Raw genomic sequence first — 22107 nt, 5'->3', positions numbered from 1 at the left:
CACCGTGGTGGCCTCAGGGAGCCCAGCTGGACAAAGCCTTGACCTTCTAGGTGGGAAGAGCGCCCTAAACAGGGGCCACACCCCCTCCAAGGCACGGAGGCAGCCCCGGGTGCAGCCCAGGCAGGGCTCCAGGGTTCCAGGGGCCCACAAGTCTTTTTGTTGATGGCACCCTCCCACCACTTCACACTTCCAACTCCACTGCCCCTCCAGGTCCAGCCCGGGGTCCTCTTCCACAGTGCTGCAGGGGCCTTCAGGCAGAGGGACCCCTCACTGAGCACCTGGTGGCTGCCTCAGCTCCCTGTCCACAGGACATGCCGGGGCCTGACTCCACCCCACTCACCCGTCCCTTGCTTCCTCAGAGGAGGCAGGCTCACTGCTCCCTGCTGCACCGACACAGAGGTCAGCTGTCGCAGCCGGCCTAGTGAGCTGCACGTGGAAAACGCCCCAGGCTTACCTGCAATGACTGGTGTCCTTCCCAGGAGGCTGCCCTTTCCTGGTTTAGTCCACTGTTGAGGGCTGGGCCACCATCTGCTGCCATGCACTGGACCCAGACATTAGCACACACCCCATCAGGAGCTCTTTCTGAGGGCACTGGAGGTGTGGGCTGTGTGCCCTCCAGGCCGGCCACACCCCACCACCCGAGGAAGAGGACGGAATGACAATGGCAGGCTCAGCTGGCCTGACCCCACCGCAGCCCTAGGCTGCTCCCAGGAAAGGCTCAGACCAGAATGACAACTGTGCCTTGTTTTTTAAAAAATGATGGTTTATTTAAAATGCACAGGCAGATTTTGACACCGTCTAAGGAATGTTCAGCCCTGCCTCCCTCGACCTTCCAAGGCTAAGGCAGACGACCTGTCCAAATTCATTGTCCAAATCCATCAGCTCCTCTGAAGACACTGAAGTGGAAACCCTCGCCCTGAGCTACGACCTTGCAAAACCAAAGAAACGAACAACCGTGCCCAAGGCCTGAGTGTCCCTGCTGAGGCACCCTGAGGGGGAGAAGCCCTGCTGAAGCTGCCGCCTGCCCTCACCGACCTCTCAACAAAGCAGCCAGGCCAGCCAGGCAGGGACAAGCAGCACTCTGGACCAGCAAGCCGGGCGGGGGCGAGGGGCACTGGAGAGAGGCAGAGGAGGGGCAGAGGGACGTGGACAGGTGGAGGGACCTACGGTGGGCCACATCCCTGGGGGCACTCCACCCCTCGCCCCACCCAGCACACAGGCAAGATCCAAGTCCCTGATCCCGCCACTGTGGGATCTGAGAAGCCATCGGGCATCTAGGATGGAGCTCGGGTCCTGCCCCATGAAGCCCCGTCTCCTGCCACTCGCCGCGGCCTCCTCACCGCCCCACCTGCCAAGCCATCTCCTCTGTGTGTCCTGCCCTCCAAACCTCTGCGACTATGGGGTCATCTCTAGAGACAGAGAGGGTTAGGGTTATTTTTTGGAGTCAACCTGAAAATCTTTTTAATGGGTAAGTGCCTTCCCAGGAATCACCTAGACATGGTGGTTCCAGGAATTAAATATTTTTTAATACCTAACACCTGCACAGATTAAGTTCCACGTGTAAAATAGATATTAACCTGATTAAGATAAACAGAAGAGAAATGCAAATTAAAACTACACTGAGATGTCATCTCACTCCAGTCAGAATGGCAATTATCAAGAATACAAGTAACAGTAAATGTTGGTGAGGATGTGGGGAAAAAGGCACACTCCTACATTGCTGGTGGGACTGAAAATTGGTGCAACCCCTCTGGAAAGCAGTATGGAGATTCCTCAGAAAACTTGGAATGGAACCACCATTTAACCCAGCTATCCCACTGAATTAAAATCAGCATACTACAGTGATGCAGCCACATTATTTTTCATAGCAGCTCAACTCACAATAGCTAAATTATGGAACCAATCTAGGTGTCCTTCAGCAGATGAATGGATAAAGAAAATGTGATATTTATACATAATGGAATATTAGTCAGCTTTGATGAAGAATGAAATGATGGCATTTGCTGGTAAATGGATGGAGTTAGAGAATAGTATGCTAAGCAAAATAAGCCAATCTCAAAAAACCAAAGGCAGAATGTTCTCTCTGATATGTGGATGCTAACAAAGAATAAGGCGGGCAGGGAGAATAGAAGTTCAGTGGATTAGACAAAGGGGAATGAAGGGAAGGGAGGGGGAATGGGATTAGGAAAGACAGTGAATGAATCAGACATTACTTTCCTATGTGCATATATGATTACACAACCAACGTAACTCCCCATCATGTACAACCAGAAGGATGAGAAGTCACACTCCATATATGTACAATATGTAAAAATATATTCTACTGTCACGTATAATTAATCAGAACAGATAAAAATTATAAAAATGGAAAAAAAATTCAGACAGACAGACCCAGGAGTACGTAGGGCAGAAGGCAGTTTAGTCAAGCACACCAGGAAGAGACCCTCCACAGAGCCCCGCTACCCTCACGGCCCAGGCCGAGATCCTGAGGCCGAGCAGAACACCTCCAAGGAGGGGCGTCTCAGGGTTCTAGAACTTACAACCTCAGGATGGGGCACTGCTCGGCCACACTGACGTTTCTAATCACGCACCAGTGGATGGAGTCTGATTCCCTTCTGATGGGAACAAGGCCCACTACAACCTCGGCTGCAGATCTAAGTCCACGGAAGAGGAGCCCGGAGCGCAGGTGACCAGGCAGGGTCAAAATCACTTCACAGACACCGGAGGAAAAAGCAGAGAACACTTTAAAAGGCTTTGGAATCATGTTTAAAAAGCAGTGATTTGTGAATCTCTTTTTTTATAAAACAGAATATTTCCAAATTTGGGGATCAACGCTGGGTCTTTGCTGGAGGCGGGTAGAAGACTGGGCCATCTTCACAGACGGCCATCCCCTGTGCCGCAGCCCCCTCGGCCAGCCACGCTTCCTGCTTGGGGGACAGCTGCTCCCCTGGCTCGGTGCAATTCCGCAAATGCAAGTCCTCCTTGGTGAAGCACAGCTCTATCTGACCAATGGTTTGCACCTGCTCATCCTAAAAACAAAGATGACAGACGCTTCAGCATTCAAATCTCGGACTACCTTCACAGCTTCAGGATCCCAAAGCTTTGGAAACGCCTTGAGAACCAAGCAGGCGCCAGACTAGGAGCAAAGCCCAGCAGCAGAGGAAGGCTGGTAGGCACAGGAGACTCACGAAGCACGGCTCCGCTGAGCCTCACGCCCCACCAGCCTGGCAGCCCCCGGGAAAGAAGGCGCTCTTAGCTTGGAAGGGACCTTGGAAGGCGGACCAAGTGCACACTTCACACCCACACCGAGAACCCGAGAGAACCACGACTTCATAGTACGTACTACCCTCTTGCAAAAAGAACCCATATGTTTTTTGGCTGAAGAAAGAAACTACAGTTTTGTCTATAAATCTGACAGAAAACTGCAGTTTAAATAATTAAGAGTAGCAACACAGAAACTTAGAAACTCTCTAACTTAGAAATGTTCAACTTACTAAAATCCTCACTTCCTTCTCCACACTCCACCCGTCCCTGTACACCAGCTATGTCCTCTTCAGGGCAAGTGGCAAGAGGACAAAGCCTATTCTAGCACAGCACTGAAGAAACACGGTTATTCCAAAACACACTGCAGTGCACGCACACACAACACCCCCCCACACACACACGTGTGCACCTGCACTAGTGCCCACAGCACGAGCCTGTCGTGTGCACACACACGTAGCATGTGTCAGCACATGTACAGACACATGCACAAACGCGGCTCCACCCCGGGAACTCTGTGGTGCAGACAGAGCTGCCAGGAAAGTGACCTTGTCCTCTGGATAAGGACAGCCAGGATGGGAGAGCCCGGCTTGCCTGACCTGCTGTGGTGGGAGGCACTGGATCTTGGGAACCACTCCGTAGACTCTGGTGAGGGCGTCTTTGAAATCTGCAATCTGACGTTAAATAAAGGTGTATGAGAAACGACGCCTCAACAGGAAAGGTCACAGAGGACAGAGTGTGACGCACTGAAAGCAACCGCAGCGGCAGGCCTTCTTCTCCCAGAGAGCTCCTGGCTCAGCTCTGAGAGATGTACAATGACCGCCACCCCCTCCCTGAGGAGAGGACATGGTGGATGGGCTCATCCACGAGTCCTCTCTACTGCAAGCTGACTCCCCTCCCACCGCCCTCGGTGCCCAGCCCAGCCTCTCCTCTCCACCCTCCTCAGACGCCCAGACTGCAGCCCCCTTGAAGCCAGCTCCTGCCCATGCCCTGCAGCCTCAGGCCTTTCCACCCGCCCACTCCGCAAGCCTCTCCCCACACCACACAGCAACCACCTCCTTTTCAGAAGACAGGCACTGGCTCAGAGCACCCCCCTCTCGACCCTCAGCTACATGTCTCCGATCCCCAGCCCTGCCCACTGGGGACACCCCACCCCCCACCTCTCCTGTACTGACCCTGGGGACTCACACCTCCCAGGGCCATCTGCAGCCCTCGGTGCTCCCTCATCCTGTCTAACCCTGTGCAAATCCCCCTCCCTGCCGCCCTGCTCTCCCCACCCCTTCCCCTGCCTGGTTTTGGATGCCTTCTTTCCCAGCCCACCGGCTCCCTCCCTGCCTGCTCTCCTCCTGGATCTTTCAGAGACCTTAAGTTCCAACTGCCCAGGCTGGATCCAGTCACCCGGCCCCTTGCTGAGTCCCAGAGGCCTAGGCCCCCACTCCTCCCTGGAGGGCGCCTCTCTGGATCCCCCCAGCTCTAGGCAGCTGAGCAGCAGAGAGACATGGCTCCCAGCTCTGCAGCCCTCCTGGGGCACTTGCTCCTGAGTCCCTGCGGTGGCACCTGCTGTCCCTCAGCACCACCCTCGGCCCTCCCACTTGGGACACTCCTCCAGTGCTCACAGATGCTGTGCCTTGGTTTCAACTATACCTTTTGGAGCTGGGATTGTGGCTCAGTGGCAGAGCACTTGCCTTGCACCTGTGAGGCAGCAGGTTTAATCCTCAACACCACATAAAAATAAAGGTACTGTGTCCATCTACAACTAAAAAAAATCTTTCCTAGGCAGCCTCTGCTCGGGAGCTCTCTCAGGGCTCAACAGGTGTGTGTCCAGCTGCATGCTGGACACAGAGCAGGAAGCCTGCTAACTGGACTCACTCTCACAGCAGGGACCCCTGGGTCACCACCGCGTATTTCCTGCACCTTAGAGAGCACCCAGAGCTCACAGGCTCAGCGCTCACATGGGTCTTTGAACCCCAAGTTCTGCCCCAAAACCTAAAACCCACCACCCTTGTCTACGGGAACGTGAGGCCAAAGCAGGCCCGAGAGGGCCATGTGGCTGCCTGGGCAGGGAGGTCTTCAAGGCGCAGCAGCTGCACCCTCCTCAAGCCTAGGGCTCCATGGAGGGAGGACCAGAGGAGAACTGGGGAAACGTCTCCAGTCCGGCAGACACCACGGACAGCAGCAGCAAAGCTGCTGGCTCCTCGGAGGCCAAAACAGCCGCTCAGGGTCCAGCCCTGGCCCAAGCTGTCAGACTGCTGAACAGGCACTCTCACCCTGTGTAACGTCCACAGCCTGATAAGCACACCGGCTACCTAAGAATCTGAGCGCTGCCCTAAAGCCAGAGCCTGCAAGCCACTAAGACGGAGGTAGCACCTTAGGTTCTGCAGGGGACATGTCTGTCTCTGCTGCAGCTGTCACGAAGCTGAGCCACTCTGCTCCGCTGTAGGCCACAGCAGCTCCTAGCAGAGCGCATGCAGCCGCAGGCCAAGAGAACTGTCAGCCCAGGACCAAGAGCTTTCCTTCCTTTTCAGGCAATCTGACTTGGCCAGGCTTCCATTTCTACATCACACAGTTCTATCGCAAAAAAAAAATGCTTTTTTTCTCAAACATCACGTATTATAAAAATGGATGTCCCTTTTTCAAACTCAAATTCCACCTGCCCCCAGACTGTGGAGCACACTGCTACCGAGCACAGGCCACAAATGCGTCCCAACCATTGGTCTAGGTAGCCTTTGTCACACTCCGTGTGCAAACAGGAAAACATCACGGGGAAGCTAGTTAGAGCATGAACAGGAGAAGGGTCATGTTGGGTCACTCTAAAGCCCGACTGTGGCTCAGGGGCGGAGCAACACGCAGGTGTCCCGGGCAGGTGCACATGAGGTCAGACGGAAGGCCATACTCACGTGGTAGTAATTGACGGAGGGTTTGATCCCAAACTTCAGGAGCATGCTGAAATTAAGGAGACACAGTGAGCTGTAGAAAGCAGGCTTGTTTCTTTGGCCTTCTGAAGCTTATTTCATAGAGAGAATCAAGACACTCGCACAGGAGGGTGCTTTATCTGTGACCCTGGGCACTACATCTGCTGCAGGGACAGCTGCCGAGGTGCTACCCTGCCCCTCTCACCCTCAGTACAGGTTCTTTCCATCTGCACCTTCCAGAAGCCATGCAAGGGCTCCACAGCACTGCCCACTCCTGGGCCTCCTCATCGTCCACTCCTGGGCCTCCCCATCGTCCACTCCTGGGCCTCCCCATTGTCCCCTCCACAGCCTCCCAGGAGGTACCTGTTCTAAAGATGGTTAGCGGCTGACTTCTGGAATCCTGGCTTATCCCAGAAAGCTGCATCTGGCCAAGTCTTTAAATATGTCACACGCCTGTCAACCTTGAATCATGTCCTGACGCACGGCCTCAGAGAGCCCACCACGGAGCCACCCAACGGACTAAGCTGTGGAGGTTCAGTGCCAAGTCCCAGACGGCCCCTCCCAAGCACTCCCTGGGGACTGACTTGTCCTCAGCCAGCTGCAGTGCTCCCAGGACCAGCAGGAAATGGTGGCAGGCAAGGGTCCTCCAAGCCCTAGAAATGCCCCAGCCCCCAGAAACAGTCCACGGCCTGCCCTGTGCCTTCTGCATCCCCTCGACAAGAGAAAGCATGAGATATCTTGGATTTTAAAAATACTTCCTGTGAGCTGCAATGATAATACCTTAGGTAAACTGAGTTAAGTAAAATACATGATTGCAATTAGCTTTACCTGTTCTTCTACTTTAAAGGGGTCATGGGAGACAGTGAATTCTGCAGCTCAGGTTCTATTTCCATTGGGCAGTGCCTTCTGACACAGGTGACCACGGAAAAAATGCAATGGGAGAAGGACAGGCAACAGGGCACCTAGTCCACCCACATGGTGCGCAAGGCCAGTGGGGCGTCCACCCCAGGTCTTCACCTGTAGGTGCTCATGTGGCCCCCACAGGTGCTCTGCAGCTTCACGTCTGCCGCCCTCATGTTACAGTGAATCAAAAACTGTCTATAGGGCTGGGCATAGTGGCCATGCCTATAATCCCAAAGGCTCGGGAGGCTGAGGCAGGGGGATACTGAGGCAGGAGGATGGGGAGTTCAAGGCCAGCCTCAGCAACTTAGCAAGGCCCTACGCAACTTAGCAAGACCCTGTCACACAACAAAATATAAAAAGGGCTGGCGATGTGGTCAGTGATTAAGTGCCCCCGAGTTCAAAACAAAACAAAGATACCTGCCTACAGTTCCTGATAACTTGTTTACATCCTATAACAAAAAGATAATTTGCAATGGTTTATTAAAAAAAAAGTAAGGGTTCTTGTTTTGTATTTCAACTTCTTAATTTTATGAATGCAATAAATTTTGTATTTTCCTTGGAGAAACTGGAGAGCATGTAATTTTTCTATAACTGATTCTCTGCAAAAGCAGTGCAGTCCCAGTATGCGTCCCTTCAGCAGGCCTGCCCCAGCATGGGGCCAGCAGCTCTGGCCTCCCAGTTACCCCAGAAACTCCAGGGCTACGCTTCTGCAAAGGTGAACATGCAGAAAGCTACATTTCAAAAGCTGCAAAAAGACACCACTTGATTGTTTAGATGCCTTACTTAAAAACTCGACAAATATCTACTTATTCTTTTTCTTTTGGATGAATAAAGCCCTGGGTGCAAAGCCAGCCTCAGCTCACACCGCGGTGGGACCTGGGTCGTGTGCAGATGCATCTTTCTCTTTCTGCAGAGGCCCCTCCACGGGTCCTGTTCTTGCTAAAAGAACACTGCTCCCTCTAGAAGAAGCTACAGGTCAAATGCACAAAGTCCACAGCTCATCTGTGACACTCTGCTGGCCGGACACCTCCTAGGGAGTGCACTGGACACTGCAGATTTTAAGACGGTGAGGCCGCCCAGCCATCCGCCCTGAGACGTGGAAGGTGACCCCAGGAGGCAGACAACCTCACTTCAGGGCCAGCACACACTTAAAGCCCTGTGCTCTGGCAGCCGTCAGCTTCAGACTCCTCCACAGCGTGCCCTTCGACACGCCTCCGACTCCCCTCCTGTCCTGGGTCTGGCCCATCGATTCAGATTTCCCTGTTTTTGATCCCAAAGATGCAGGAAACTGTCTGTGTGAGACGGTGATGCCTTCAGGCTCTGAGGAGGCAGGGCAGGTGACCACAGAACCAGGGGAGCTTATTCATCTTCTAAACAGATCCCATTTGAGCACCCAGGACGTGGCTGAGGGGTGAAGGGTCCTGGGACGCGTCTCGTCTGAAGGAAAAGCTCCCGGATGAAAGCAGGCAGCAGCGCAGACACTGCGTAATCTCCTCTTCCCCTTCTTTAGGTCAGCAGGCGCGTAGCTCCAGGTCTGGAGGCCAGGAAGCCAGAGACGGGTGCAGCCAGATCTGGTGCCTGATGCCAGCTCACTCCTCGTGGCCTGCGCCGCTCGCCGTCCTCACAAGGGGGAGTTCCCTGGGGTCTTGGATAAGGGCAGCGATCCCACCCAGGAGGCCCAGCCCTCCACCACTTGGGGTGAGTTGGAGCAGGGGGCAGCACACTCAGCCCTCTGCAGGCCGGGCTCCCGGCTGACACGCCCTCGCTGTCCTGTCACTTTTAAAAACTTGTCCCTGGCTTATCATGACCTCACAATAAGGAACAGTGAACACGTGTCTGGGGAGGGGCAGGGCTGGCCCTGAGCCCTCTCAGTGACCAGACTGGCAATGAGTGGACTGACTTGGCCCCTGCAGGACACACCTCCTCACAAGTTCACTGGCTCCTGCCTGGTGATAGCCCACTCCCCGACCCCAGGGATGAGGCGAGGGCAGGCAGGCGCAGGTCCGTGGGCCTGGGGTACTTCTAGGGCTCAAGGGCTCTGGCCCGCTGCTCCTGCCCGCTCCAGTCCCACAGGCTGCAGACTCACTGGGCACTCGGGAAGTGGCTGTTCAGACGGCAGGGCAGCAGCTCTGCCGCCTCTCCACCCCCCACTGGGCCAACCGGCCACTCCACAGCAGGTCAGTGCCCAGGGAGGCAGCCGAAGCCTGGGCCACCGACTGTGGGGCTCAGGGGCGGCAGGGGCTGCCAGCAGATCACCGTCCACACTCACGCCTGCCCTGGGCCCAGGCTGGGAGCCTGTAGAGGACACACCCACCTGTTGAGGTCCACCTGCTTGTACAGAGCCAGGCTCTTCCCAAAGTACTTCCTCTCCGAGTTGAGGGCGTCCAGCTGGGCAGCGCAAGTGCCGTGCTTCTCCCACTCATGCCTCCTGGGGGTTCAGAGCAGGGTTCAGACACGCCCCGGCACCTGGGCCGCGCCACCACCCTCACCACGGGAAGGCAAACAGCATCCGCAGCATCAGCACCTACTTCACCTGCGCCTGGGACAAGGCTCCAGGAACAGGCCCGTGCCCAAGGTGCCCCCTGTACCTCGGCTTCCTACCTCCCAGCAGCTCACCCCAGCAATCGGCTTGCTCAGCAGAACACTCCAAGTGAGATAAAGAAACACCACTGTCCAGACGCCCACCCAGCTGTGGGCAGTCTGCTGCCACAGACCGGGCAGCTCCACGGCAGCACAGCCCGCTCCTACGCAGGAGGTCGAGAAAGGCACGAGATCCATCACCCAGGATGGCTCTGCCAGGCCCCTCTCGGCCACCACTGACCATTACAGTGGGTGCAGCCTTTCCACAGGAGATGATCACACACAGCCAAGGGGCCTGACCAAGCCAAAGATGAGCAGCAGTTTGTTCCCGAAAATCATGGCTGCTGCCAGCTCCTGAGGTTCTACTGTAGTCTACCCCACGGCTCACGTTCTCCTCTTGGCTCTCACAACACTGCGGGGCAGACCACTACTGCCCATTCAGCAATGGGAGCTGAGTATCTGAGGGGCTAGGTCTCCTGCTGAAGGTCACAGGACCAGGTTGTCCCAGAGCCTGCCCTTGAACCATCTCGATGCCCAGGTCAGGGCCCTGCACGCCACACTGCCATCCAATCAAACGCTGAACAGAACGTGCACCCACCTTCAGGACGGCTGACAACTTGACAATTCAGACACAACCAGGGTTAGCACGGAAGACCAAGGGGTGTCAGGTCCCCAGGTCCACCAGGGATCAACTCGTGAAGCTTTAATAGATAACATCTATGCCACCACTTACAGAGCTCTTAACATGAGTCCTTCGAAAGCACAATCTGTGCATGAATTGGTGGCAAAGTTCACCTACAGTCGGAGTTTTAGAGAACTGTGATAGAGGTGACGAGCTTCTGGGACCGGGAAAAGCAGGGAGGTTGAACACAGGAAGGGTGGACACGGGTGAATAACTAGCCTTCTCCACCCACTTTCTATATTCCACGGTCCAGCAAAGGGAGCTGAACGGTAACTGCAGAGAAACCAGAGGGATGGAATGACCTGTGGCCTGTCCCACAGGGACGCTGTGGCGAGCAAACAAGCAAAAATCGTGCTCAGCGCACAGTCACACTGACTATGAATGTCAAAAAAGTCAACTACTCTTACCTTCAGAGCAAGCTTGACTCCACCGACCTTAGAGGTAGGAATATGTGAAAATATTGATAGCAATGTAGCTCACAATATTCACTCCCATCACTTAGACCTGGACAGTCTTTCATTTACCATCGACAGGGTTGGTTACTAATCCCAGGTGTCTTGGGTGCTGCCCTCTCCTTGGACATGCCTTGGCTGGCCCACCAAGGGCAGAGCAGGGCCTGGGGTAGAGGCCCTAGGGGTCACCCTCACCATCACCTTCCGGTCAGCGCTGAGAGGCACATACCCCTCCGGTGCCCCTCAGGCTGACACAGCCCCCGGGAGGCTGCATGGCCAAGCTGGGTGTGACCTAAATCTCCTTCGTTTTCTTATAAGAATCAGAAAACAGAACCAAAGCCCTTACTCTGTAGAGGGCTGTTACACATGCTCTTCATGGTGGCTGACCTTAGGAACTATCCTAAACCTCAAGCCATAAATGCCAAGACACCCTCCTACGCACGCTGGATTGGGTGGGGTTCACCACGTTCTCTGTACGCCTCCCTCCCCGGACGCTTCCCTGTGGAAAGCTGGGGACACCTGATGGACGCAGAGCCAGGGAGTGGGGCCTCGGGAGGCAGACAGGAGCACCCCTCCCCTCGGGTGTGGGAGGCGCTCTCAGCAGTGGGAACGCCAACCAAGGGCATGGCTGCCCTCTGTTGGGAACAGAGGCTGAGCGGTGATTCGAGTTCAGCTTGCAGAAGGACGGTCATCACCTGCCTGTGCCAGAGCACTGAGGCGGCCACGTACCCTGCCCATGCTGCCCTAAGCAGCAGGACCAGCTCAGAGGCTGTCTTCTCTGCTGGCTGGGTTATCTGTGATCTGCCTGAAATCTGGCTCCTCCATCAGGACACGGGGCTCCCCTGGAGCCGGGTTTTGCCCACCGAGTCACTGCTGCAGCTTGGATCTGAAACGTCCCCACGGCCCAGTATCACAGGCTTGGTCACCCCAGCCTGAGGGCCACCGGGAGGTGGTGGGGACTCACAGAGAGGTGGGCCTAGCGGGAGGAACTAGTCACCAGGGTGTGCCTCTGAGGGGAACTGGGACCCCCGCCTTCCTGTTCCCAGCTGACATGAGCAGCAGCCTCCTCTGCCAAGCGCTCCTGCCGTGAGGCACTATGTATGCCACCGAAGGCCCAAAGCCACTGGGGCACGCAACCATGGACCCAAACCTCCAAGACCATGAGCCAGAGTCCACCTTCCCTCTTTTTAGGCTGACTCTCTCCAGTACTTGAACACTCACCGGCACCGTGACCAGGTTCATCATTTGAAACACACTGAAGTACACGCAGAGGTTTCTCCTGTTCCCTGCTTCAACTCACGATGGTAATGACCTATTCGGAAGCCACTTTCTGGAATGTAGGCTGCAGAACAAGTGCTGAGGCCTGAGCTAGTCAGCAACCAGACTCTCAGTGGGAGTGACTCCATGAAGGACAGGCCAGGGGGTCATCTCTTTCACTCCATCATTACAAAAAGCCTTTTGCTAAACTCAGCTTTTCTTTTTTCCCTGAAAATCGTACATAAAAATATTTCTAGGCTGATTAATCTTTCTGGGAAAGATTAGTTATGATCTGAATCACAGGTTGTCATATTAGAGAAACATGTTGGGGAAAAAGAATTACCTTCAGTTCAAACAATGCAAATAAAAGGAATGTCAGTTTTATCTTTCTATAAAGCAGTGACTTTAGACGCTCTCCTGAGCTGACTGCAGCCCTTCTGCCTGGGGCGCCCACTCCTGGGCGACAGGTGAGAGCTCAGGAAGCCCTGCCTGGGAGGCCGGGTAGGTGCCGTGAACCGGGCCTCAGGCACGGAGCCCGCCCTCTCTACTCCCCAGATGTGGATGAGGCCATGATCTGTAGGTAGGTCTTCTTTTTAAAATGTATTTCAAGAGAACAGCACAATATCCCTAAGAAATACTCACTCCTGACTAATTTGGATGAAGACATGCAAGTACTTATTTTGTCTTTAGTAGAGAGAAATCTTAAATGAAGTAGTGAATGAAAGCACACAGGAGAGAAAACACCTTTGTAAGGTCAATTCTGCTGTCCCTCACCTCTTCCCCACGGGAGAAAGCCACCAAGACTGGCGAAATGAGTCATCTCCATATCAAGGGTGTTCCTGCTTCCCAGCCCCAGAAGTCAGGTGCCCCCGCCCCGCCTGCTCCCCCTGTCGCCCAGAGCTCCCGTTCAGAGTGCACGAAGCAGCTCCCCAGCCTGGCAGGAAGGCTGCCACTTACCAGAACTGGGTGCGGTTGGAAGAGGGGTGAATGACATCGGGCCAGTATATCTTCATGTCCGGCACGAGGTCCTACACATAATTTTTAAAATAAGTGAAAACAGTCTACACCAGACCCCACAAACACAAAGCCCAGAAGGCGAGTGGGTAAACTAACGTTTTCAGACATTCAACCTTGTGCTTATGTGTAACTCCCAGGTGAGTGAAGTAGTCCTGCAAAGTGTTTCTTAAGATCTGTGTAGGACTAAAATCTGAGCGATCGTACAAGGGCATGATGGACGAAAGGCTACACGGGTGCATCCAGACCGTGGACTATCACTCAGCACTAAAAGAAGCCACCAAGCCAGAAAAGACACGGAGGCACCTCAGTGCATGCCGACAAGAAGCCTGTTCACAGAGGCTCCGTGCGCCTATAAACAAACTGAGGGTGACTGCTTTCTCCATCTCCAACGCGACCCTCAGTGCCCATCAGTGCTCCAGTAACTGGCCTCCTGCCCTCTAAACACACCCTTCTGCCTCCCCTTCTCTCAGAGCTGCCCGCCATCAAGACAGCTCCCTCAGCCAGGCACGCGGCCACGCCTGTAATCCCAGCAGCTCGGGAGGCTGAGGCAGGAGGATCCCAAGTTCAAAGCCAGCCTCAGCACTTAGCAAGGTCCTAAGCAACTCAGCAAGACCCTTTCTCAAAATAAAAAAATAAAAAGGGCTGGGGACGTGGCTCGGTGGTTAAGCGCCCTGCCAAAACAGAAAAAGAGTCCCTCCTCACCTGCCCCCCCACTCAGTCTTCAGCCACCACCAGCCCCCGGGAGAAGACACAGGCTGACAATGTCACTGATGGTTCACCCCAGGCCACTCTGGTTTGGGACAAGTGCCGAGTTGGACATGATGCCACGTGGGAGCAGAGTGTCCCACCAGCTGCCCCAGGCCCAGTGCAGAAGGCATCCTGGCCCTCCTTTCACAGACCCTGAACAGAGCCCTGTGGCACTACTTCATCAACCGCCCCCCCTGACTGACTGTCTTCACAGGCCCCCTGGACGCAGGGGCCACTCCAGGCCTGCCCTGCTCCTCTCGGTCCACACTGTGGCCTGCCCTGCCCCACCCCCACCCCGGTTACCTGACGTGTGCCAGACTACACGTGAGATTTGCAGGCTCCTCTAAGCAAGGACAAAGCATGAGTCGGGCGGGTTCTACACTCCACAGGAACGACAAGTGTCCAAGAGCCCTTCGGCTGCCAGCGCTCATACACTGCAGCCCTCTGACTTAATCCTTACCCGGAGGTCTGCAGTGGACTGGGCATCATCCCTCATTCAGGGTCTATACTTGGAAACCAGTCCCACCATGGCCAGAATGGCCGGCCTAGGTAGTACCCTGTGCACAGCTGCCTGGAGTCACCACACCACATCCCACGCCAACCAGAAACCCATGCAGCCCTGACCCAGGAGCCCAGGGCCTGGAGAGGAGCATCGGGTCTGGGCCGCCTTGGCCCGCCTGAGCACCTTCCCACACTCGCTCCTGCAGTGGCTCAGACCCAGGGCAGAGGGTGAGACAGGCGGCTTCCATTTAACTCATGAGGTTGTTTTCTGTACTGATAGTTACTAAAACGTCACCGGGGTTCCATCCTACAGGAGACTTCCTCAACCTGGAATCTGAAACATGACTTGGAAGGTACACCTGGGAAGAAGAGTTAATGCTGTTCGATGCTTTACCACAGCAGAAATATGATCAAAAGTTAATACCTTAATCTCGTCTACATTGAAGTGCCACGATCGATTGCATTCTTCTCCTTTGTCAGGCCTGGAGATCCAAATGAAAGGACACAAAACAAGAAATATTAGCCTGGCTTGAAATGACATCAGAACACACACATTAAAGTCTGCAGCGAACAGAAAGAGAAATTCCCTCTGGGAACACTGCACCCACACGAGTCATTTAACAAAGGGTGCCCAGATGCCCGTTATCGCAGTCTGAGTTACTTTTGAAGAGGAAAGAGTGTTAAAAACACCCAGGAATAACACACACAGGTTGTTAGCAGGGGAAGCTCTGTAAACGACCCAGCAGGGGCACTTTGGAGTCGGCCCCACCCCAGCCGTCTTCCAGCAAGAGGTTCTCGGGGGTCTGACCTGGGCATGGGCATGCCCAGACACAGCCTGAGAACAGCCTGTGTCCCTCTACAGGGTGATGGCACTCAGCGAGGTGACACGACCGGCAGGCTCACAGAGGGCCTGGCCCATGACAAGACCAGCGAGGATGCCCTTTGCTGGATCTGTTGGGACACACGCACACTCCTGCCTCTGAGTTGTATTCTATCAGGACAAGTCTGACTCTGGACACACCAACGCATACGCCCAGTGCAGCCTGTCCACGAGGTCACAGCACAGGATGCCGAGCTGCAGAAACCTGCACCCTTCGCCTGCTGGAAGGAGGGAGGAAAGCCCGGTAGGTTTTCATTCCAGGCTCAGAGAGGCAGCAGCCACAACAGGGCATCTGAGGACAGCAGAGGGCACCTAGCAAAGTCCAGGGGAGGCCAAGGTCCCAGAGGCTGGCCTATTGCGACCTGGAGAGTTGGAGAGAACTGGAACTAGACGTGGGTGCCCAGGTCCCACCGAATTTGTTTCCTACTAACCCCCATAACTAAGAACAAGGAAGGAGGGGAAGAGCAAACCAGCCCATCCTCCATGGGCCAGGGGGCCCCGTCCAGCACAAGCGAAAATGCACAGGACAGAACATGACAGGAGTGCACACAGAGCTCCAGCAGAAAGCAGGCAAACCCAGAATGGAGAGCTCAGATCCTGGAAGTGAGCACAACATGGATTCTCTCTCTCTCTCTCTCTCTCTCTCTCTCTCTCTCTCACTTATTCATCTATCCTTACATTCACTTATTATGGGCCCAAAGAAATACTGAAATAAAATTAAAATCTGGGGGCCCCACAATGTACCTAGAACCCCTTAGCACATATTTAAAATGGATAGTTAATAGTCTAGCCCAACAGAACTAAACAATGGAATTAGGGTTACGTTAGAAAGGCTGAAAACATTTTAAATAAAGATCCGGCCCACTGTATAAACTCCTAACAAAAACAACAAGCGCAACACGGTGAAGATGCGACGAGCTGGAACTCATATCCGCTGCTGCCCCTTCACCGCCCCAGGGCGTCTGATGCTTGCCATAGTCCGTGTATCGTCCAATAGTCCAGAGAGTTCCGACAGCTGTCAGCTTCCTGGGGAGAAGGACACAGAAGAGGTTTGGTTCCCTGTGAAGCTCATTCAGCACCCCAAGTTCTGTCACTGTACGTCAGCAAGGCACGGGTACGCTATCAACGCCAGGTACATCCAGTGCTGATCTACGGCAAGCTCACTGCAGGGAAGGAACTAAATCGGGCTGCAGGCTCCAGGCCAGTCCTCAGAACCGCGACTTCAGGGACAGAATGAGACCGCTATTTCTGTTCTTCTCATTATCAGTGGGCCAGTGGCACCCAAGGCAGCTCCCATGCAGCAAACATTCCCGCTTCCTCCCAGGCATAAATACCCTAGTGAAGTAATGAGTATTGAAAACTGGAAACCAACCCACAAGGAGGGGAAGACAGGAGGTTATCCTGATCCCAGTAAGAAGGTGGTCAGCCATTGCTCAGCGCCTGGAGTGCAGGCCAGGCTCCAGCTGGCCGAACCCTGTGCCCTGCGCCCTCATCATGACTCTGTTCCACCCTAGGCCACAGAGACAGCACCGGAGGGGACTGGGACACCATGCAGGAGTGGAAGGCCAAGACAGGAGCAGTCCAAGGCCACCGTGGACATGCTAGGAGAGAGCTCCCGTCACTGGGTGAGGACAGCAGGAAGCAATCTTGAGGAAGCTGAAGCCCAGAGAAGGCCTGCAGGCCCCGGCGGGCGAGGCATGGGACTGCGCATGATGGAGAGGCCTCCAAATGTAAAACCCGCCTGCCCAGGACCCAGTCCTCAAGGTGAGTGCTGGCTTGGCAATGCCATGGATTCCCGTAACGGAGCCGTGACCCACAAGATGCGCTTCTAAGCTGCCCAGCCAGAGGACAGGCCAGGCAGGGACTGTGGGAGCAGGGCCTCAGCTGGTGAGCTCCAACAGGAAGAGCCTGGACACAGACACCCGCCAGAAGGGACACAAGGCCCAAAGCAGACAGAGCCGCAGACACGGAGAGGTCAAGCCAGAGGGGGAAGGGCATTGCTGGTGTCACTCAGAGAAGCAGAGGGGCAGGCACGGTTCTGGCTCCCTCCCGCCCACGGGAGACAGGTCTCCAACTTCCAATGACACCAAAGGAGGAGACGAGTCCAAGTCTGAACCGTGTCCCTCAAAGACACATCCCTGTCCTGGAGCTCTACCTGTGACCTTACTTAGAAGTAAGGTCTTGGCAGATGTCATTAAGATAAGGTGAGGTCATATTTGATTAGGGTGGGCCCTAAACACAGCCACTGGTAGACTCAGGAGGCGGAGAAGCCCCTATGCCCGTGGGACAATGCACCCGTGAGCCTAGGACGCCAAGGACTGTGGCCCTACCAGAAGCTAGGACACAGCCTGGAACAAACTCTCCCTCAGAACCCCCGAACCATGTCCCCATCTTAAACTTCCAGCTCCAGAACTGCCGGCAAACCCATTTCTGGGGTTCTAAGCCACTCCACTTGTGACTTCCACAGCCGCCCTGGGACACAGCACCCAGCCCTCTGGCAGTGTCCTGCTGGCAGGCACAGATCTGCCGAGCAGCACCCTGGGGAAGGCAGGAGGCTGGAGGTCAGTGGGCCAGTGGCACCCAAGGCAGCTCCCATGCAGCAAACTGACTCTCCAGGCCCCCTGGATCCAGGGCCAGGAAAACTCACCTTGCACACTGTTGGGGGCCAGTGTTGGGTCAGAATTAGTTTCTTCCACTCATGGCCACCACTGTGAAAACACAAAATATTTATTTTTCAGTAACATTTTTAAAGTTACAGAAAAATTAATTCATCCATTCAACACTAAGTACCCATGGGACTAGGGGCACCATCAGGAACAAAGCCCCCACCTCCTGGGGTGCCCAAGCCACAGAGAAGGCAACAAGCACTCTAAGAACTTGTGCGTGGTGGCACACAGCGTCACGTGGCAAAGAACACACAAGCAGAAGAGGACGGGCAGGGGTGAGCCAGGGAGGGTCCTGCCCAGGGACCCAACTGGGCCTGAAGCACCTTTCTCCTGCCACTGCCCCAGCAGTTCAGAAACGCTTACAGACGACTTGTGAGTCCAACAGATCCTGAAAACCGGGTATCTTTTTGTAATTCATGTAACAACAAAACACAACTAGTGGAAGGCTACCCTCACTACACCACTCAGGGTTCAGATTCACAGGCTGCTCTGCATGTTTGTCATGTGATCACAGGGTGCTACTGCAGAGCCACCGTGGCAACCTAGAGCATGCCAGCGCACAGCCCGTCATGTGCGTCTCCTGGAGCATGGCCGGGGCACACACAGCAGGCATGTCACCTGGAGCACGGCCTGTGCAGTGCCTGTCACGGTGTTATCTAGAGCGTGTGTACACGCTGCCCCAGGTCATGCAGTGTGGGCGCTGCACCTGTAACTGGGGTCCACTTAGGCTGTGAATCCTGCCCTTGCTGCTCTGCCACTGACTTATTTTTAAAATGGACAAGTTTCTTTCTCTTCTCTCCCTGCTCCTCCCTAATCCCAGGGGGAACAGAATTATCTTTCTTCCCTGACCTAGGCAGAGTTATCTGTCCTTGACACACGCCCATCATAGGAATGAAATAATTCAGACTTTGGGATGGCACCAGAAGATCTAAGGAATGACCATCCCCCAAATCAACAAGCGAATGACCACGCCAACAGGGAACACCAGGAAGGGAGCCCTTGAACCCCCTCTTTCAAAGCCTCCAGTTCCTCCCGACCCGCAGAATCACAGCCTCCAGGACAGGAGTCCCCTGTGCTTCTCCTTTGCCACCAAAGCAAAGTTTTTCTCAAAACATTCCGTTACGCGCCTTCTCACGTGTCTCCTAGAACGTGCACCATCCCCCACCCCCTGAATACAGAAGCCCACCCAATCCTGACTTTGCTGAGGGCGGTGCAGCTGCAGTTCCCACACTCAGAGCTCTTCAGCAGGAGGCCCGCCATGGTTGGTCCCCTCAAACTGGTGTGTTGGGACCTGGTCTCCAGGGGGCCCTGCTGGGAGGTGGCAGGACCTTTAAAAGGTGGGTCTAGGAAGGGATGAGGGCTGTGACAGGGCCTGAGCCTGCCCCCCCCTTCAGCTCCTCTGGCCACGTGATCCTTCCTCCTGCCCCTGTGCCCACTGCCATGCCATGTGGTCCTGGCAGGAGCTGAGTGGGTGCTGCAGCCATGCCCTTGACCCTCCAGAACTGAGAGCAAAAATCAGCCTTTGCTTCCTAAGTAGCTGGCACAGGTATTTCACTACAGCACACAAAACGGACCATGATGAGCCTCTAACCATATTTACAAGGCTCAATATGCAAAGAGATCAAAGTAGAAGTGCAGCTGGCAAACATATAAGTGAAAAAGGTCAGCAGTCAGGCTGACAGTTCATTCAGGGCAAGTCAAGAGTTACGAAGACTCAGAGTGAACTAAATCAGCGGCTCCAACCAGTGACGGGGGTGGACAGATGTGAATGGTGGGAACATGAGGTTAAGGGACCAGTTCTATAAACTGGGCCCAGGTGCTGACCCCCACATGCTTCCTTTTTCAGTAAACAATCCACCGGCAGCTCTGACTGGCCTAGGTGGACAGGATATGTCCCATTCCTCAGCCAACCACCTGTTACCTGTGTGAGGAACACAGGCCCAAAATAATGTGGAGAAAAGAAACCCAAGTTAGCCAGAGGGGGAGATTGTAGTGACCCTTCCACAGACCACACCTGAACTCAGGCAGATAAGGAAAATTCCTCCTAAGCATAGAATCTGCAACACTGTAGGGTTAAGAATCCAGTGAGAAATGCTCAGGCAATGGGCTCCAGTTTAGGTCTTATTCAAAGGCAGAGTCCACACATAGAGGCTAACCAGTAAAAAGATGAAGGAGCACCAACTGAGCAGGTGTTTTTCAAATGTAAAAGACTATTTACGGGAACACTCCAGCCCACTCCTTGGTCCCAGAGAGGTGGGAAAATAGAAGGTGAAGTGCACCAAATGGTTGTTACAGGAAGGATTAAAACTCAGGCTAAGGGCTGGGACTGTAGCTCAGTGGTAGAACACTTCCCTAGCAGGTGTGGGTTTGATTCTCAGCACCTCATAGAAATAAACATCCATTGACAATTAAAAATATATATATATTTAAAAACAAACCCAGGCTAAGAGACACAACCAGGGCCCTTGGTGATTTTTCAATGCCTGTTAGACATAGATTTGTCTGTGTTCATAACCCCCAACCAAGTAAGTCCTGAAGCCAGAGCACCAAAGTGGACTTCCCTGCTGTAGGTCTCCTCCCACACGGCGTGAGTTTTACCTCTTCTCACTTCAATAAATCCTACTCTGTCTACTCTTCCCTTCAGTTATTGTCCATGGATTTTAGTCTTCAAGTTTGCCAGACAAGAACCTAGAAAGAAATTGGTGAAGCAGAGAGCCTAGTTTTATCTCAAAACTCTGGTTTCACAAGCTTCTGTAAATAATCGTGTACTGTTGAGTAAGTAGGGAAATCACAATCATGGTGGAAATCTGAACTGATGATGCACCCTCTCTGCATAAAAGAAAAAGAGAGGAACTGCAGTGTGAGAACCAAGCTGGGGTAGTGTTAGGGGTCAGGCCTTCATGGCCCTGGTGCTACCCAAACCTGAGGCTGCAAAGTGAAGCAATTTCCAGGAAGTCCACATCAGTATGTTACAATAAACCCAGCAAGATTTGGAGCATATGTTACATTTGTAGCAAAATCTCCCATCTATCATCCAGACAAGAGCAAAGACCCATCCGACCTACTCTATCCATGAAGAAACAAAGACAGGCTCAAGAGAAGAGTCACTTAGCACAGAAGACCCACGTTTTCAACCCCAGTTAGTACTTGGGAAATGCCCTTGGAGTCTGCCCCATGCTCTCCCAAACCAGCACAATTACATCAGTTGCAGGAGTTAAGTGAGAGTCTGGGAGTGCCACATAATGCAAATTAAGGTTTCCAGCAAACACACCTGGATTCCATCCATCAGGAATTGTTCCAAGCCCTTCCTGTACCCCTAATGCTGCCTCCTGATACTAGCTCCGCGGGCAGGTGAGGACCAAGCAGCAGGGCTCCAGGGGCACACCGCTGGAGAGCACCTAGCAGGTGGCACTCGCGCTGCTCACGGGCTACTTCCTTAGGGCAAGTGGGAAAGTATGCAAACGTAGCTCTTAGAAAATACCCTTTCTGGAGACTCTGAACTACAAAGTTGTCTCTTAAGTCTATTCCAAAACAGCGATGATGCTTAATTGAAAGGTAAAATCCCGTTTTCCACCCCCACTGTGCAACTATGAAATGCTATCAGCCGGACCCTCACCCAAACCCCAGGGAAAAGATTAGAAAGTGGTCTTCCGATGTTGGTGTCCGCTGCACGGTTATCATCGGGGTTAGTCGCGACGGCCGGCGCTCCCCTAGCGGCTGGACAGGCGGCAGCCGCGGAAGGGACGCGAGGGCTGGCGGCCGAGCGGGCCCCAGAACAGAAAGCGGAAGGAGGCGCGGGGCGGCCCGGCACCGGCCCGCACTCCCGGCCCGCGCACTCACCTCCACCCCGCGCCCGCGCACCACAGGCAGCACAGCGCCAGGCCCCAGCCCAGGAGCGCGCGGCGCACAGCCGGGGACGCCATGTCCTCGGGGACTCCCGACGGCTCTCCGCGACCCCCGCCGGCGGCCCGGGCCCAGTGCGCTTCCGCCCCACCCCGGGCGGACCTGGGCGCCCTGACCACGCCCACCTCTCCGGATGCCACGCCCACCTCTCCGGATGCCACGCCTAGCTACCCGGCACGCCCCCAGCGCCCTGGCCATGCCCTGCTGTCCAGCGGACACGCCCGAAGTCACGCCCCGGCCCGGAGGGCGCTCGCCCCCGGAGGGGCCAGAGTGGCGTGGGCGCCTGGCTTGGCTTGCTGGCCTCCGCCCCAGGGCTTGTGAGAACGTCCCCTCGCAGCCTCCGGAC

General features: G+C 54.6%; 1 protein-coding gene across 2 annotated transcripts; it reads right to left on the bottom strand.

Annotated features, from left to right (window-relative positions):
- Nucleotides 1-880: 880 nt before the first annotated feature.
- Nucleotides 881-21877, bottom strand: Rnaset2 (ribonuclease T2). 2 transcript variants are annotated; one of them, XM_026379549.2, is made up of 9 exons: nt 21699-21877; nt 17840-17900; nt 16166-16218; nt 14737-14794; nt 13005-13075; nt 9391-9504; nt 6159-6204; nt 3861-3935; nt 893-3029 (listed from the first exon to the last, which is right to left on the bottom strand). In XM_026379549.2, exons 1-9 carry the CDS (start codon nt 21779-21781, stop codon nt 2829-2831), a joined length of 762 nt encoding a protein of 253 aa, XP_026235334.1. In that variant the 5' UTR covers nt 21782-21877; the 3' UTR covers nt 893-2828. The 2 variants fall into 2 exon arrangements, with proteins under 2 accessions (XP_077658345.1, XP_026235334.1); XM_077802219.1 differs by lacking the exon at nt 9391-9504 and having other exon boundaries at nt 881-3029.
- Nucleotides 21878-22107: the final 230 nt, after the last annotated feature.

The sequence above is a fragment of the Urocitellus parryii genome, chromosome 8, assembly GCF_045843805.1.
Source record: "Urocitellus parryii isolate mUroPar1 chromosome 8, mUroPar1.hap1, whole genome shotgun sequence".
NCBI lineage: Eukaryota > Metazoa > Chordata > Mammalia > Rodentia > Sciuridae > Urocitellus > Urocitellus parryii.
Note: the sequence above shows the minus strand (reverse complement) of the source record. Positions and strands in the feature narration are given on the sequence as shown.